General features: G+C 40.9%; 1 protein-coding gene across 1 annotated transcript in view; it reads left to right on the top strand.

Annotated features, from left to right (window-relative positions):
- Positions 1–17249, top strand: part of LOC114600630 (chloride channel protein C-like) — a 66864-nt gene extending 49615 nt beyond the window's left edge. Inside the window, exons 14-16 of the mRNA XM_028737015.2 lie at positions 11513–11609; positions 13758–13853; positions 15806–17249. Coding sequence (XP_028592848.2) covers positions 11513–11609; positions 13758–13853; positions 15806–16036 — 424 coding nt within the window. The 3' untranslated portion in view covers positions 16037–17249. The remainder of the gene's footprint in view (positions 1–11512; positions 11610–13757; positions 13854–15805) is intronic.
- The last annotated feature ends 2017 nt before the right edge of the window (positions 17250–19266 follow it).

The raw sequence follows: 19266 nt of genomic DNA, 5'->3' as shown, positions 1-19266 counted from the left end.
ACCTTTACCTTTAAGGCTATCAATGGCTACTTGCCACAATGGCTGTGTACTACCTTCAGCATACTGTGGGAGCACAAGCGCTTGTGCCCTCTGCTTACATGCTTCCCACAGGCATCTGGTTAATCACCATGGCAACAGTCATTGTGAGAGCAGTGCTCTTTTTTCTGTTCTGAACAATGCAGTAAATCTGTTGTTGCTTGTTTGTCTTGTCTGCCTTTCAACAAAAGGAAATATTTTCGATTTACCTGTATTTAGCAGAACAGAAAAAGGTGATTAACCAGAAACAAATGTCCAACACTTTGCCTGTAAAGATAAACTAGTGAAAAACTTGTATTGCCAGTTTAGCAAATAAGTGAAACTTCTGGCAGTTTACCTGCGTTTCTGTGTAATTTCATCACTGAAGCAGCTCCTTCTCCTCCCATCCTCGGAGCTTACTGAAATTTCAGTGGTTGTTGGAAACTGGTAGTCTTCAGGCTAAACTGTTTTGCAAAAGAGTGGGCATTGCCAGAAACGTATTCAACCTGAAACTGACAGTAAGCCAACATAAAAGTGGGGAGAGAAACTCTGCCAGTTCACTTGGGTGGCAGATATGTTTTGCTCATTTTTTGAAAGTCTGACATTAATAAGCCAGCATAGTTTGTGCCCTGTATTGGTTGCTCATGCATTTTTTAAAAAAATTGAAGGAATTCATCCTAAGCATTTCCTCTGCTGCTAAAAAATATGACCTTAGGCAATGAATTGTCACTAGCTAGCAGTCTGTGAGTTCGTTCATTCATTCATTCATTCATTCATTCATTCATTCATTCATTTATTCATCCATTCATTCCTGCCTTTCCAAACTGGTGGATTCAATTTCTCAGGATTCATTCTGACAACAGAGTTATTTGAAGCTCAGCTATTTTTGCAAACGGAGGCTTGTTTCTGGTGCCCCAGGAAATAAGGCACTGTAATTAGATGACTTCAAAATATTGCCACACTCCACATTAGAATTATACTAATGTGTGAATGGTTCTCTAGCAGCTATCCCGGAACTCCTATGAATTCTCATACTGCATACTTAGAAGTGAAAGTGTGAAGTGCTGGTAGTACCCACACAGGTAGTAGCAAAACATCTCTGTAAGGAAAAAGTCAATGAATCCTCTTAGTTTTCTTGACACTATTCAAAAAGAATAGTAAGTACATTTAATATTAATTTGCATAGTGAGATTGCTCAAACCCATAGCTTGTTGGTTACGAACATAAGAATGCCACCTTATACTGAATCAGAACTTTGGTCCATCTAGCGCAGTATTGTCTACACTGACTGATAGCTGCTCTCCAGGATTCCAGGCAGGGGGCATTTCTACCAGGGATTGCATCTGAGATTGGGTTGCCATACATCTGGAATTTTCTGGACATACCCTGAATACTGTTGCTGGAAGCAGTGTCTGGGCAGAAATTGGGAAAATGTCAGGAAAATCTGGACATATGGCAACCCACGTCAGAGTGCTGTTTGAGGTGTGATTTTACTTTTTTAAAAAAAGCTCCAAAACATCATCTCTCTCTCTCTTTGTTTTTTGCTATTTTGCCCAAAAAGCTCAACAACTTTGCCAAAAAGCTCACTAACTTTTGTTTCACTTTTTGAAATATGGCAACACTATCTTGAGACCTACTTACAATGCAGATGCTTCTGCTACTGAGCTATAATCCTTCCTTAGTTTTGCTGTGATAGCAGACTATGGTTTGCTTAAAACAGGAACTCATCAATTAAGCCCTGCGTGTGAGAGGAGTGGTGAGGAAGGGGGAGCTCTTGAGCCAGTTACTTGTTAAAATTCATCAAATCTATAATCTGGAAGATTGTTCGAAAACATCCATAGTCTTGAATTAGTTTCTCTGGTAAGAAATGGCTCTTGTGTTAGAAAGCAATGGCAGAGCAGATGTACTCAGTAACAATAATGACACCACTGACGAGACAAACACTTTCATGATGATGCATGGGAACACTAACTCCAAACTGCATTGTTTAGCTAATGCATGCTTTCACTCCAGTAAAGTGCAGTGTCACATAACTGAAAGTAAATCGAAGAGATCATAGTTTAGAAAATATGACAAAGTTGAAAACTTAAAGCTGCATTATGCAGTAATATCCTTTTAGAGATAAATAATTGATCCAAAAGACTACGTCTGTCTTATTATATGTTTATTAGGTATACTTTTTCCTCTGGTTGGCAAACGAAATAAAAAACTTGCTAAGCCAACATTTGTTTGGGGACACGTGTGTTTCATCAGTGTAACCATATGTTTTGAGTACGTGCTGCTTAAGAAAGAGAATACAATGAGATGATACATTGACCTATTTTGGCGATTCAACAGGGAAAATTTCAGTGGGTTTTATCCAATTCTTTGGAGTACATCCATTCAAATCCATGAACCTAAGCTAGTCATGCTCATTAACTACAGTGGGCCTACTCTGTGTAGGGCTAGCATTGGATACAACCCAATGTCATAATTGCTTTCAAGGCCTTCCTTCATTATAAGTGTATTGCACAAAAAAATGTGTATTAGTTTCTCATTTGTTCTAATCAGATTTCATATTCTCCCTCAGCTTCTCCACTGGACTATTTCAGCTTCTGAGTAGCAAAAGCACAATATGCTCAGTTAAAACATTAATTGCTATTGTCATTTCTGTGTATAATTTAATTTTACTTGAATGTCACAGGCATCTAGAATACTTTATATCTATTGAAATACTTTGGAAAGTATGCCGTCCCCTGCAGCACAATTCTAGTGTAGGAGTGCTCTTTTAACCACGGTATGTAGATTTTTGAAACAAATCACAATCAGGATTTGCCTCCTCTGTTTCTCTGGCATATAGCCCATGGTTTTGTTGAGTGCATGTGTGTGTACAAAAACATATTTTTCAAACATTTACCTTCCACTATGCTAGAGCATATATCTATTACTGTTTTTAGAGGAGCAAGGAGTGCGATTTAATCTATGTTTAAAATAGAATAATTCTTTCTTTTTCACAAGAAGGCTGTTCCTATCCTTTACACATACTGACAGAATATTATGCTGTTCTCATTGAAAGGGTTTATCATGCAAAGACTAAGGGCTTACTTTTATTGATCATGTAGAAAGCCACTTAAGTGACAGGAATGCAGATTTAGCCAAGTCAGGTGTATAAGCAATAGTTACAGGAACAGTATCTTCTATAGACCAGTTGAGGGTCACTATCCAGTTCCTCCTCCACCTTCAGAACTATTTCCCCCCATTCATATGCAAATTTAAGTGATTAATGAAAACTCATACGACTGATCAACTAAATATGGTGAAATGGCCTTAGTGCTTATATGCAAAAGGTTCCCTCCTGAAAATCTGATCAAAGTACAAATAAAAATAAAAATATTCAGATAAAAAACAAACAAATAGATGATCATCCTGCTCAAAAGATTTGCAGTTTTCAAATCTTTCTTCTTTGCGGCTTTGAAAGAAAACTCTGAGAAATAAACTTTCTAAGAGGCTACATTTTTCCAAGATTAGCACAATAAAAAAGAGTTGCTCTCTAGGAAGAGTGCTTAATGCAGTAAGTGGGGTACTTTTTTAACTGAATATTTTGTTCCATTTGTGATTTATTCAGAGCACATTTAAGTTTATCTTCCCATACTTAGGTGTTTGGTGCCTGAATAAACGCATGAAGTGTGTGTGTGTGTAGGTCAGAACATGTAGGGTAGTCCTTACCCTTGGAGGCCATGTTCCAGCCATGACTCAGTTCTGCTGCATATTTGGTAGGGAGCCAGTATGGGTACAGATGTAGGGCTAGTCCATAAGGGTGGGAATACCGACTGCCCAGGATTCTCATCTCCATAGAATGTCACTGAACCTGCAGCATCAGGAATGTGGCCGGTGTGTTTGTTGGTATACAGGGAATGGGTCTAACCTGTGTGTTCTTGTTTGGCATCCATGTCTACCAGATATTTGAATAGGCTTCTGTTTGTCTTTTAGACCATGTACCTTTAGCACCAAGGACAGCACAGCATTTTTAGCTGACTATCATTTTTTGCTTTGTTGTTGTTGTCTGGTTGTTTCCCACCATCTCCTAGCTCCTTCTTTGAGAAACCCAGTCCTCAGAAGTATCACCTCTCCTGATAAGTCTAGGATTAAACCAAATGAATAAGAGCCATGGGATAAATTTTGTGAGACTGGAATAAACAACATGAGACACTCTGTATTTCTTAAATAAGAACTCTGGATTGTTATGGATTATGTCATAGTCAGAGAAGACCCATTAAAATAATGACTAACTTAAACCCATTAATTTCAGTGGGTATACTCCGAGTATCACTAAGTCACATGCTGCCCTTTATCACAGTGCTGTTAAAACTGCAGTAAATAACTGAACACAGTAGCGTTGACATTCTTCCATAAATCGCTGCTGCTAAAAATGTAGTAAGGCACAATAGGGAATTTGAAACAGAGCAAATGGGAATGGGAAAATGTCTGACGTGATACACGATGTGTAGCTTCCAACCCTATATTGTAATCTGACCTCGCTAAACATGAACATATGCAGTCTACAAAGATGATAATGTTGGGAAGTTATAATATTATAATTTAAATAGCAGTACAGGGGTACCTCTGGTTACATACTTAATTCGTTCTGGAGGTCCGTTCTTAACCTGGAACTGTTCTTAACCTGAAGCACCACTTTAGCTAATGGGACCTCCCACTGCTGCTGCGCCACCTGAGCACGATTTCTGTTCTCATCCTGAAGCAAAGTTCTTAACCCGAGGTACTATTTCTGGGTTAGCGGAGTCTGTAACCTGAAGCGTATGTAACATGAAGCGTACGTAACCCGAGGTACCACTGTATCTAAATGCAAATAATCTCTTAGTCTATACATGAATAATTTCTATATAGTTATTTTTTCTTTGTGCAGTTTTTTTCTAGATCACTCTAAGGCAGCTGTCTGGAGCATAGTGTAAAATGTCTGTGCCGAAGAACGCCATCATTTCACATTGTTTAAAAAGTTAAGGGTTTGCTTTGTTGCACAGATAGCTGTGCAGGTGTACAAAGCTCTTTCAGAATGAGCTGGAGTGATGTAGTGTGTGAATTATAATTCTGAAAGGCAAATGAAAAACATATGTAGCCAAACTACAGCCTGTGGGTGGCTTTGAGGTAAGTATATGATGTTAACAGCTAGATTCAAATATGGTCATGATGGGAATGTTAATATGTATGGAAAGACTGATCATATATTTGTCCTATAGTGCAAGTATGTGATGGAGTCATCTGCAATTGAAAGTTAGCTAGGTTCATTATAAACATTTTTTTTTTTTTTTACAATACCACATCTTGGAAAAAGAGATGCAAGAACCTCTTCAGGGAATTTTGTTCAGTCTCAGAACCAGGCACAGCAATTAAAATCCTCTTAAACATTTCTATTTCTGATCACCCAGCAAGAACAAAAGTGACATGGAAAGGTTGAAAGTGTACTTTGAAAGAGCAAAATAATTTGTGTATTTGACAAAACTTACTACCTTTATCATCTAGCAATTTCACTGATACCTCCTGGCTAGGTTTTGCTTTGGATGTATTTAAATGCATTTTTATATTTTATTTCATTTCTTCAGTTATTGGTTCTTTGGATTCCTTCTTCACTTGTTTTACTATCAATTTACACTGGCTTTGTCAGAGTTTATGTTTTCCTTCACCCCAGTTTACACCAGTTGCTTAGTTGTAAAAATATTTCTTTCTGCCTTTTATGTTTTTTGTTGACTACCATTTAACCACATTGTCATAATCTTGGACTTGTTTGACCCTTTCTAATTTGTACTCCACCCAGAGGAAGGATCACTGTTGATGTGTTTTTTGAAAAAAATATAAATGAATGCAAGAATGTTGCATTTTCTTTATAACAGGGTAATTTTGTGTTTTTGTTTTGTGCCCAATGGAATGATTTATTATATGACTCCACCCTGTGCTCCAAAAAGGAGGAAGGCTGGAGTAGAATGCCATCAGATGAATAAAAATAAAGATAACTTTGCTCCCCCCCATATAATAGTTCTACATGTTTCTATTCTTCCTTGGGTGCAGTGCTAAATAATGTAGCTCCAGCAGCAGCTATAGAGTACTGAAGAAAAGGGAGTATCTTTGGCTGAGAATTCTCCCCTTATTAGAGGGTCTGGGGCCTTGAGAGTTGTGGAGGATGATGCTCGGGAGCAGGAAAAACTTAATGCAGCTGTTGCATTGTTTGAAGGCTGCCTCATTGTCTTTCTCTACTCTGTCAAATGTAAACCTCATTGAATAAGACCAGGCACTTCCAACAGGTAGATTGTGATCTACCGGTAGATCACTGGACATCTGTGGTAGATCACTGGTAGATCACTAAAAAAGGTAAAGGACCCCTGACAGTTAAGTCCAGTCGCAGACAACTCTGGGATTGCGGCGCTCATCTTGCTTTACAGGTCGAGGGAGCTGGCGTTTGTCCGCAGACAGTTTTTCCAGGTCATGTGGCCAGCATGAGCAAGCTGCTTCTGGCGAAACCAGAGCAGCGCATGGAAACGCTGTTTACCTTCCCACCGGAGCGGTACCTATTTATCTACTTACATTTTTGGTGTGCTTTCGAACTGCTAGGTTGGCAGGAGCTGGGATGGAGCAACGGGAGCTCACCCTGTCACGGGGATTCGAACCGCTAGCCTTCTGATCGGCAAGCCCAAGAAGCTCAGTGGTTCAAACCACTGCGTCACCCAAAGAAGTTCAACAATTTTGGCTCCCCTAAAAAAATCTAAGCATTTTTTTCCAGTACCCCCCCAAAAAATGCGGCTTTCCTCCTCCCTAAAAGAAGCTCAACAGCTTTGACCTGAACCCCCCAAAAGTGGGTGGTCACTGCCAGTTTTTAACTCTGTGAGTAGATCACAGTCTCTTGGGAGTTGGCCATCCCTGAATTAGACTAAACACATCAATTGACTTTGTAGCATATTCTGGTTGAATAAGTTGTAGCTGCACAGAGTCAGTTACTGTTCTTTGAAAGATATTTATAATCAAGTTGTATAATTTTGCCACTCACAGGATTGTATTCGGTGCTTTCAGTCTATGGGTGCAATGTCTCTTGTACTAACAGAGGTCCATTTATAAATGTTGGGCAACAGAAGAATCCATCACAACAAGTCGACTTGTGAAATAATTGTGCAACAGCCTGTATGTACATACAAATAACACTTTTCTGCTTGTGGAACCTTCTGCACAAGAAGATCTGCCTGACTCCCTTCAATTTCGTTCTTCATTGGATGTACAGTGGTACCTCTGGTTATGAACTCTTCTGATTACGAGCTCCGCTAACCTGGAAGTAGCTGCTCCTGGTTGCAAACTTTGCCCCAGGATGCGAATGGAAATCATGCACTGGAGGCCCCATTAGCGAAAGCGTGCCTCAGGATAAGAATGGTTTCAGCTTAAGAACAGACCTCCCGTCTGAATTAAGTTCGTAACCAGAGGTACCACTGTATACCTCATATTCTTAGACAAATTTCTGTAAAGTCAAATGTAGACAGTAAAATGCAGGATGAAATGTGATGTCTTGATTATCTTACCGATAATATAATTACTTGGACTTCTTCTTCTTCTTCTTCTTCTTCTTCTTCTTCTTCTTCTTCTTCTTCTTCTTCTTCTATTATTAGAATGTAGCCCCACAACAATTGCTTAATCTACATTGAGTGCATTTTGTAACTATTTTGTCAGGGATAATAATAATAATAATAATAATAATAATAATAATAATAAATATGTCTGCCAGTTCCCTAATGTGTAGAATGTTCTATATCCACAGAGAAAGAAATTTTTGCACAAGGGTGGGGTACAAGACCTTTCCCATTCTGATAGCTTTAGCATATTGCTCAAGAATGAATAGTATCTAATGTGGGAGCTTTGGGTACAAATGGGCAATCTTAAATGTGTATCTTTATGATGCCTGTTTCATAGCTAATATCATAAATTAAAAATGCTCTAAGGCCTTGCCAGGCTACCTTTGAAAAGAGGTTCTTTCCTAAAGGGGTTTCTTCCTTTCTAAATAAATAAAGAGCAGAGTAACAATTGCCAGTTCACCGTCTGATCTCTAGAACTTCCCGTTAAGCCCAAAATATAGTGCAAGAAACATGCTTGGGCTGCTGTTTTAGAGACTTGATGATGTGATAGGAAGGATATGTGCAACATCAAAGAATGATCTTGTTATACTTCTGAAGCATGACTTCTGCAAGTCCAAGTGAAATAATGGGTGCTCATTTTTCTCTTGAATGTGGCAAGTTTAATAGCCTTGGATTGTTTTTCATTAGTGGTGTTCCAAAACTTTCCTTCATCGTACTTGCGGCATAGACGTATTGCGTGTCCATGTGCCTTTTTCATTATCCGGATTTTTCTTTCATTTCTCAAAGCCTAGCTCCTATGTGATTCCCTGCTGGTTTATTTTAGGCCAAAGCTGAATAATTTGGAATATGATCAAACTTACCAGCTAGACTCGGGTGGCAAACAAATGTTCCTTTTCTTTTGCATTGTGCTAAATGGGACATTTGTTTTACTCCTAAAAAACACAGCTAGTATGGGATTGTTTTAGGAAAATAACAAACTCCAGGTCGGAACTAAAACAGGGTGATTTTCATTTTTGGCAAAACACCATTTTTGCTGTTTTTGTTTCTTATAGCTTTTTATGGTGATCAGATATCTAATCTTCAATTGCCTTTCAATAAAGTAGGTGAAATAATTCTCTTTGGAACAGCAGATGCACAGAAATTGGCACCATATGTATGTAATCCACCTGACAGCACAGCTTTTTATAAGCTTCCAGCAGCCATCCTTACTAACATTTCAGGCAGCAAATTCCAGAGAAGGTGTCATTTTCTTGCACCCAGACGCCATCTCTCTGTATCCTGAACAATGAACATTGTACAGTGGTCAAAGGGGCCCTGTTTAGGTGTGAAAATGTTTGAAGTAGGGCAGCTTTTGTTAAGGCACACATACAATACGTAACTACAATGGTTTGTTACATCACGGCTACTGCTATGTTCTACCTCTGCTAACAGAGGCAATAGACCTTTGAATACCAGTTGCTGAGAATCATAGGTGGGCAGTGTTGCTGTGCTCAGGTCATGTTTGCTGTCATCTAACAGGCATTGGGTAGCCACTGTGAGAACAGGAGGCTGGACTAAATGGGCCATTGGCCTGATTCAGCAAGCTGTTCTTATGTTATGAAGCAGTGTATGGAGCACAGTTCAATTCAGAGCTATTATTTAAGAATACCAGATAAAGCATGTTCATGCTTGGGGAATTCCTAAACCCTTTATTGCCTGAAGAGGAAAACAAAGTGGCATGGATAGTTTCCAGAAGGGTAACTGAGTGAGTCTGCAGCAGCAAAAACAATGAAGTCTTCATGGCATCTTAAAGACTAACACATTTATTGTGGCATAAGCTTTCCTGGATATGAGTCAGTGAATGCTTATGCCATAATAGATTTGTTAGTTTGTACAGTGTCACAAAGACTTTCTGTTGGAATTGATAGATATATTGAACACACACCATATTTCCATTAACTGCCTTTGAAACACCCTAACTCTGAAGCTTCCTTTGCATGTAGCCTGAATGGTGTAGCTGGTCCCACACTGACCTCCACTTACATGATACCTTTTACAGTGGCTTTGATTGCATAGCAAGCTGTACTCTACGGGCTCTTTACATGAACCTCAACTGGTGTAGAAACAAAGTCAAGTTAGGTAGAAGTATTGACTTGTGTCCGGGATAAGTTAGAGCAGTCAGCCTCATGGGAGCCTTTTAGTGACACCTGATCTGGGTTTAAAGACTGCTCAATGTGAGGGGAGCAATATTGTAATAGCCAGCCCCACCCACAACTGATACACATTTTTCTGAATGTCAGAAGTGAGCTCATATATGTATAAGGGGTGTGTGTGTAGGCTCTTTTCAGGCTCTGTTCATGTCAAACAAAGATGCATAGGTCAGGGGATGCAATGTAACACCCATTCATCCAACATGAATATGTTCATTCTACTTGGATCTAATGTCTCTAAATGGCTCATGTATGTCTGTACTGAAAACGTTGTCTAATGTGTGAACATGAAACAGCTGTCACTCTTTTCAGGCTCATAGTTTTAATGAAATTTAACAGTGTCTAGAAAAAGTCAACTCATAACAGAATTGAATGGTAGGTATAAATGAGATTTCAGATGGCCAAATGGGAAGAGGCCAATGGCTAAGATTCCAAATGTAAAACTGGCATTGTAATGGGCTATCTCGTGGGATTTGTATGAGGATAAATATCGTAACGTTCTTTGCACATTTACAACCAGATAATAATTTCACATTGGCTCCTGCTGTTTACATTAACAAAATGCCTATTACCTATTAAACCTCCACTTGAATGAACTAGAGAGTAACTGAATACAACCTTGCTCAGCTTGTATTTAGATTGCATGTCAAGTCTTCTGCAAGGTATCATTTGATATATCTGTTAAACCAATTCTGTTTCTCTGTGAGGCAATTTCTTTCAAACAGATCCATAATAACAGCTATTTGAAAATTGAATCAGGTTGCAGATATATATGGTTTCGAGTACAGCTGCTGTTTAAACCATAATATCTTGATTTAATACAAAACATGATGCAAGATGGATGTATAATAATTTATATACCATAGATAAAGGAAGGCTGTGTGAGAGATGCAGATAATATTTTTAAGAGAAGGTTGCTCAAACTTTCTTTTTCTTCCTTCTATCAAGCATAACTATTTATTTTGCTATATGAACTTATAACAAAACTAATTATAATTGAATGGTCACATTTAATCAATAGAAAAAGAAGAGCAAATAACAAATCCTAAGCCAATGGAAGTTCTGTAGGGTGTCAGTAGGTCATATGAGCAGTAGGTGGTATGACCAGCTGTCATTAAAAAAACCACTAATTCTAACGAAGATATTGCTTTTGTGTGGCAAACTGAATTTATTGTGTTATATACCATCCAATTTAAAACTATAGAGGTGTTCAGTTTGCCATACATACATGCTGTAAGCATAAGAACTTAGCTAGATCAGACTGAAAGTCCACCTAATCCAGCCTATCACATTCAGTGTAGGCCAACCAACTCCCTCTGACTTTGTTTGTCATATGTTCCAAAGAAACTGTAAGTCTCTAGTGCCCCGAAGGAAACTAAACTTAGTGGTAGTGCAACTTTTGAACTTCCTCTCCTTTTAAGGAAGTAGAGAACACAAAATAATAGGGATTTGGTTCTTACCTGTGAATTTTGGCCCGGCAGTATGGAAGACTATGGTGTAACACTTCTGTTAGTTGCTAATAGTTGTATGAGCTCATCCCCTGTTTGATGTTTATTTGAATGTTTACTGGGAGTACAGAATTGAGACATCATGAAGGCTAATGCCCAGAGGAACAACATAGATGAAAAATTCTGGATAAAAAATAATAATCTTGGTCTCATAGCTATTTTGGTCTGCTGATGAATGTATTCTTCATGAAACTAGGCTTGAGCTCTGTGTGCTATTGGAAAATGAAGCCGTCTTTGAAAAGGAGACTACAGAAGACTGTGAATCTTGTGCACCTCTTCTTTCCTATCAGAAGGTAATAAATGCCCTTTTATGTATCTTACACACACACACACACACACACACACACTCACACTCACACTCACACTCACACACACGGAACAGGGAACACTTCTGGATATGAGGACCAGGGTGGGCATTTACTGAGGCTTACCCCCTAGCAAAGGAGCCACTGATATTCTCTGGAGCCCCCCAGATTTTGCTGTTTCTCCTCCTCCCTATTGCTGTCTGTTCACTTGTTCCTTTTAAGTAAGTGAGCAAGGAACAGCACTTTCCAGTCCTCTTATCCTCTCAAGCTAAGTGGCTCTATGAATTAGGCCTAATGGAAAAGGGCAGGTGAAAGGGCTGTAGATACAGGAATGTGAAGGACATGGGTCCACGCAGAGAGGGACCCCACTCTGGGCATCTTGCCCAAGGGCCTGCCAAAACCTGACGCTGGCCCTCCTGGAAATCATACTGTTAGTTTTGAAAGAAGTGGTTGGTAAATACTACATACATGTTATACAAGCCCCCCTTCCCCTGCTTCCTGCTTGTAGTAGCCTAGCTTTATTGGTTATTCTATTCCCAGAGTGTAATTTTTTGCTGCAAAAGGCTGGTAAGAATGTGAGTGACTGTTTTTTCCTGTGTTCAGATGTAACAATTTCAAAGTACAGTGGTACCTCGGGTTATATACGCTTCAGGTTACATATGCTTCAGGTTACACACTCCACTAAGCCAGAAATAGTGCTTCAGGTTAAGAACTTTGCTTCAGGATAAGAACAGAAATCGGGCTCTGGTGGCGCGGCGGCCGCAGGAGGCCCCATTAGCTAAAGTGGTGCTTCAGGTTAAGAACAGGTTAAGAATGGACCTCCGGAACGAATTAAGTACTCAAACCGAGGTACCACTGCAGTGGGGGCGCGAGGTACCACTGTAGTGGGGACGCGGGTGGCGCTGTGGGTAAAAGCCTCAGCGCCTAGGGCTTGCCGATCGAAAGGTCGGCGGTTCGAATCCCCGCGGCGGGGTGCGCTCCCGTTGCTCGGTCCCAGCGCCTGCCAACCTAGCAGTTCGAAAGCACCCCCGGGTGCAAGTAGATAAATAGGGACCGCTTACTGGCGGGAAGGTAAACGGCGTTCCGTGTGCTGCGCTGGCTCGCCAGATGCAGCTTTGTCATGCTGGCCACGTGACCCGGAAGTGTCTTCGGGCAGCGCTGGCCCCCGGCCTCTTGAGTGAGATGGGCGCACAACCCCAGAGTCTGGCAAGACTGGCCCGTACGGGCAGGGGTACCTTTACCTTTACCTTTTACCACTGTAGTGGAGCACTATAGTAGTGCTTAAAGCAATATTTCTAAGAAAATCCAGTTCTACAAGGGAGATGATTACATAGAAGTTTGTAGGGCTGATTATTATTGATTATTAAAATAGTTTATTCTGTGATTTTGGTGATTTTGATAATTTCTAGTTTTGTAATAAACCTGTAATGGAATATATTGTTGTATCTGTATCTGTTGTGAATCCATGCTGAGTTGGGGCATTGCAGAAAAGTGGAATATAAATCAATCCGGCATGAGTTGCCTCTCCCAGATCTCAATCTGCTGGAACTACCTGTTTTTGTTAGCATCTGTCTGTCTCAAGAGACAATGGAGTATGCTTCTTAAAGTCAAACCACTGCATTAGCAGCCCCAAAGCGACTACCCTAGGGTTCAAGCCTGGCCAATGTGCATGGAGGTCCTGGGTTGCCTATACAACAAGATGTGGTCTAAAGGAAAGAAGAGCAATACAGTTAGCACCAGTTTGGCTGCAGGAGTTGTTGGAAGGAGGCATACAAGGTGCTATCCTCCATCTTAAGGACTCCACTTCATATTTGTGTAGGGTTTACTCCTTAGTCTTTTCTTCTCCCAAAGATCCACAAGGCAGCAGAGGTTTAAGACCAGAGTTTTCCTTCTCCTAGAAGGGCTACCCTCCCAGGGTAGGGAAGCTCTATCTGCTCTCACCTTGCACTACAGCATGTACAGAAACCATCACCTTGACCTGCTGAATTTAGATGTCTCTCCCCCCCCCAGGACCTTTGTCACATAGGGTAAAGAACTTCAGTGAATTTTTCTGTGCTAATAGGTTTTCTTGCTAGAAATTGCACCTGGTTGCATTGCACTGCACAAAATAATAGTGATGCATCTTTTCTATTGCAGATCAGAGTTGAAAAACTGCCTAATCAGCAACGGATGACCATGTTGTTGGGTCACTACACTACGGACCCTCAGTATCAGCAACGCTTCATCAATCTGGTAAGAGCGGAGCCAGCTCTGAAAACAAACATTTCCTCCACGAACAATGTGTTTGTTATATTTTCTCTTCTGTTTATGACGGCTCTGTCAGCTACACTGATTTACATAAACACTGCCAATCCCGGGACGCTACACTCTCAACAAAAGTAGCCGAGTACAAACAGCATTCCTGAGTTTTAATTCATATTATATAAACATAACAGATGTTGATACGATGAGCCAACAAGAAAATACAACAAAGGCAACCATTTCAAGGGGGTTTGCGATTAAAACACGTTCCAGATTGGCGAAAAGATCCAGTGTTAATGGAACAAATCATTTAAATGTCAGTGTTTGACTCCTATGGAATTGCAAAGACACAATGTATAGCGAAGCTCTTGAGTTTTCCCTGCTCTCAAACAGCACAAGGAAAAACTTATTTTCCTGTCTCTGTATTCCCGTATATATTTTCATATTCCACTGCTGTGTTGGAAAGCTAAAGTGGGAGGCAGCTTTGTTTGGATCTCTCATAAAGTGCCTAGAAGAATAGCACCTGCACTGTGTTGTCTGTGAATGACAATATTTTATTTATCAGTAGCTGGAGGACAGCCTAAGGACTGCCTTATGTCTTTCTACAAGCATTGTCTCCTACCTATGGCACACACACAGCAACCTCATTAAGGTGATTTTGGTTAACCTTGTGGTTGTGATATAAGAGAGGTGGCAGATGGTAGGTATGTTGGATCCAAGTGGTTGGGGGCTTTCTGGTTGAGGGCTTTCCAGTTTGTGTCTTGAGGACCATGCGGAACCAATATGCAGATCACACTGAGCAGTGCTGTGTACATTTCCAGTGGAGCAATTCATCAGGGGCAACCATCAACATGAGTTGAAGCTTCTGAACAGTTGTCAGGGAAACCTCAGCAAGAGTGTTTCGCAGCAATCTAGCCCGGGAACTATAAAAATGTGAGTGATTGTCACCAAGTGAAAATGTTTCTTGACTTGGGGTGTTTGTTTTTAGTTTTAGGAATTGTCCATCTGCATTAAACTTTCTGCTGTGACAATTCAGTAAATGTAGAAACAATAGATTTAACCTCAAGGCCACTTCATACCTGATGTTTCCTTGACCATGAGGTCAGCTCTCTGCACATCAGCTTCCTGACTAGCATGATTGTGGCAAAATACACTTGTGCTGTGCATCTAGCTTTTCCTACACAGAAATAATCTCCGTAGCTTTATGTGTGAAACCCTGACTCCGCTTTATGGAACCCATCTCCATGTAAGAAGAACACCCTAGGTCAGCGGTTCTCAACCTGTGGGTCCCCAGATGTTGTTGGACGACAACTCCCACCATCCCTGAGCTCTGGTCTTGCTAGCTAGGGGTGATGGGAGTTGTAGTTCAACAACATCTGGGGACCCACAGGTTGAGAAAGGCTGCCCTATGTGAAGTGACTCTTTGCTTTGCTTGTAGCAAAACTGGTGGCTGCAGTGGTTCTTCAGCCAAACTACCTTGTATTCTGAGTGCCAGAGTGGTATTTAAAATCACCTTCTTAGAAATAGATTAATTTTGTTTCCCCTTTTTGTTCTTTCGTTCTTTCTTTCTGCAAGCGTCTGCTGTGGAATGCTGTAGGATGTCATTAAGAGCAATGTAACAAAACCTCACTATAAAACGTATTTGGTTTAACAAACTGCCACATGCCTATCAAAGCCATGCAGAACTCTTGAACATACCACTGGAGTTTAGCTTTAACTGTCCTTCCCTGTATGATCTGTGTATATTCCTGTATCAATGTGAAATTCTAGTGAAAAATGAAACCACCATTATACCATGTTTTTTTAAAATAGAAATAATTTGAAGGTACAAGTGAGATAAAACAACAACGACCACTGCATTGTGCTCGTCTTTCATTTGGGAATTAAGATATGATAAGGTTACACCTGTTTTCTCTTAATGTGTCCTTAACTTTATCTTGCAGGAGCCCTACATAAACAAATCTGCAGTGTCGGTTCAAGCCCATTTCTCACTGCAACGCACATACATCATATTTCGGTCTCTGGGCCTTCGGCACCTGACAGTTGTTGATTTGCAGAACCAGGTTGTTGGGATAATCACCAGAAAAGATCTGATATCTTTGCAGTTGGAAGAGAAGCTGGGACTCCAGCAGTCGTCGAATCAGCTTCACTCTGATGATGAGCTTTTAGACTAGGAAGCAATCTGAACAGGGAATGCTCAGTTTAATTTCATAATGAACAAGTATGTATGTTCTTCTTTGAATTTGGATGTTTGTGTATTACAGTGTATCCTCTGCATATCAAATGGCTAATTCTCCCAGTTACCAAATCAAAAAATAGGGACAAATAGATTACCCAGGCTTTGAGTTCATACAGTTGGGATCTCATTCCCAACTCACACAGTTCTTTCTCATTCCAATCTCAGATAGGATATAATAATAGCATATAAGGTGCAAACACGAATCATTTTCATTGATTTATGTATTGCTTTATTTTGTGGAAATTTTTATATTGCAATGTTAACATCTTGTTTAAATCACACAGGGATGATGTGTCTTAAATGGTACAAACACATCATTAATAATTAAGTATTCCTACCTAAAATCATAATAAGTGTGCTATTTCTTCCTTACAAGATGGTACTAAGGGCCAAACTATATGCGACTTTAGTCACATATTATCAGTGGCGTAGCGTGGGGGGTGCCAGGGGTGCCGGTCGCACCGGGCGCAACATCTGGGGGGGCGCGAGTCCAGAGGGCCCAGCCCCGTCGTGCCCTCGGCCCGCCCCTATTGTCAGAGCGGCCGGCCAGCCTCCGCCTGCTCCTACCTTGCCCACCCGAGGACTGCGGCAGCGCCCGCCCCCGTGGCCACCTACCCCCACCTCGCCCATTGGCTTGCCTCCCTCGGCCCCGCCTCTCTCCAATGGCCGCGGGGGTGTCCTGCTCGGCGCCGTCGCCTTTTTTCAGGAGGTAGGGAGGCTGGATGGGGAGGTGGGGTCGGAAGTGGGCAGAGAAGGAGGGGAGCTCGTAGCCAAAAGGGCTGCGCCGGCCGGCAAAGGTTTGGAGAGGAGAAACGCACCGTCATGATTTCCCGGTGGAAGCGGCAGGATTAGGGATGGCAAAGCGTAATTACGCACGAATTTTGCTGGGTGAGAGCTTCGGGGATCGATCAGCGGAAATGGGAATCAATTGGAATATGAGAAAGAGAGAGAGAGAGGGACCATCATTCATAGGCATAGATTTGTAGGGTTAGGGGCGCAAATCCACGGGTTAGGGGGCGCAAATTACTTGCCTTGCCCCGGGTGCTGACAACCCACGCTACGCCGCTGCATATTATAGTCCTGTTCTTAAGTGCAGGCTTCTTCCTCTCTCTCTCTCTCTCTTTCTCCCCCTCTCCCTTTCCCTCTCTCTGTCTCACCCCACCCTAGCCACTGCAGGCCTCCAGATGACTGAGTGGCTTTAACTCTCTCTCTCTCTCTCTCCTGTCTTTACCTGGGGGTGCAAGGGCTGCGGGGCACCCCGGTGCCAAATTCTAGGGAGCACCAAATGTATGGGGGGGGGGCGTGAAATGTATACCTACTGTATACCGGTCCCTCTCAAAAGTCCCCGTCCCCCTTCTCTGTCGCTCTGTTACTCCATAGCGTCAAATATTCCCGACGAGTCAGGAAACAAAAGCAGTTATTTCTGCTGCGTCGTTGTTACATGTGAGCGATTTTCCTCCCCCCAAAAAGGTCAACAACTCTGAGTTTGACCCTCTAAAAAATTTGGGGGTGGCTAAACTAAATTTGGGGGTGCTGGGTAGATCTTTGCACCCTGGTGGCACATATGCTAAAGATGGCCCTGCTCTCTCTCCACCCCCGCCCCCGGTGTGCTCAGGCATGGACTGGCCTCCTGCATTGCAGGGGGTTGGACTAGATGACCCTTGTGGTCCCTTCCAATTCAACGATTTGACTCATATATTCAATGAGTCTATGAATATGATAGCAAGATTCTATGAATGTGTATTATGAACTTTCAAAATGGGTAAAAGTACCACGTCTGTAAAGGCACAGGGTGTAGTACAATCAAAACTCTGTTCACCGGTTCTTTCATTTCCCCTTCCTTTTCATGTTTTATACTATGTGATTTGTACCACTAAATGAATAAAGATGCTGCTCATATATGAGAAATAAAGAGTGATCACCCTGAGTGGTACATGGACACTAGACGAACAGGATACAAATGTGTATATTCATTATCCTAAGTTTATTAAAGGCTTTTCATTAGTATAAATGATTAAAATATTGCATTTTTAAAAAATAAGCAAGGTTGGTGAGTATGGCATTTTATGCTAAAATATTAACACCAGCAGATTGTTGAGATCTTCATAGGATAGTTCTAATGTGGACCGTCCTTCTGCTGGTTGGGTTGCAAGTACATTATCATAGAACAGAAACTTTCCTGCTAGTGCTACAACTCTGAAACTCTCTTCACAGATTGGCCCACATCACTATTCTTTTGGACACCAAGTAAAGATTTCCTTGCTTTTGGACACATTATTTTGGATAGAACTGTCTCTCTGCTTATTGCTGTTTTTCTTTGTTTTTTTCTGTTTTCCCTCTTACAATTTGTCATTTGCCCTCTTAAGGATCTGTTTGACTGTAATGGCTATATAGACATTATTAAAATAAATTCAATTATTTTGGGGTGGACCACTTACTCAAATGGTGGGGCCAATTTTGATTCCAGGTTCTACACAAATACATCTATTTGTTGCTTGTTCTATCAAATTTACAGAAAATGCACTGCGAAATGTATTATGCAAAATAAAAAAGGTATAGCAAACAGAAAGATAAATTTTAACTTAAGAAAACAGAGGCAAAATCCTTTACATTACCAGATTTTGGACTACTCTCTATTTTTTTCCAGCTGGGTTGAGATGGTACCAGCCTTCATGTTGGTGGAATTTTCTCCCTAGGTAAATGGGTTCAGCCTGTAACATTGTTGTGCAACATTTATGACTAGAATCTTTTCCATTTTACTAGTAAACAAAAACCTGAATAAGTTCTGTTTGATCACATCCCAGTGTACAAACACAGAAAATCATTTAAAAGCTTCTCTGCCATGACACTACTGGAATATCTGTTTCATCCTGTGAATAATTTTATTAGATTTTATGCAAGCAAAGTAATAAGGGAAAAAAACCCCTCAGGAAGTAGATGGGCACAGATTATTTAGACAAAAGATAGGAGGAGTATCAAGTTGGGCAGTGATCTCATGCTAGACACAGAATTACTAGTAGGTAAATATTGAGGTTTTTAATTAGCATTGCTTGATGAAGTCTTCCATCATTGTGATCTTTCCCTGAATTTTGTTGCAAAATTCAAGAAGAAAACAACAACAACAACAACAACAACAGCAACAGCAACAACAAAAACCCTTGAGTT

This window comes from Podarcis muralis, chromosome 8 (genome assembly GCF_964188315.1).
Source record: "Podarcis muralis chromosome 8, rPodMur119.hap1.1, whole genome shotgun sequence".
In the NCBI taxonomy this organism is placed as follows: Eukaryota; Metazoa; Chordata; class Lepidosauria; order Squamata; family Lacertidae; genus Podarcis; species Podarcis muralis.
This window is presented reverse-complemented; position numbering and strand designations above follow the sequence as displayed.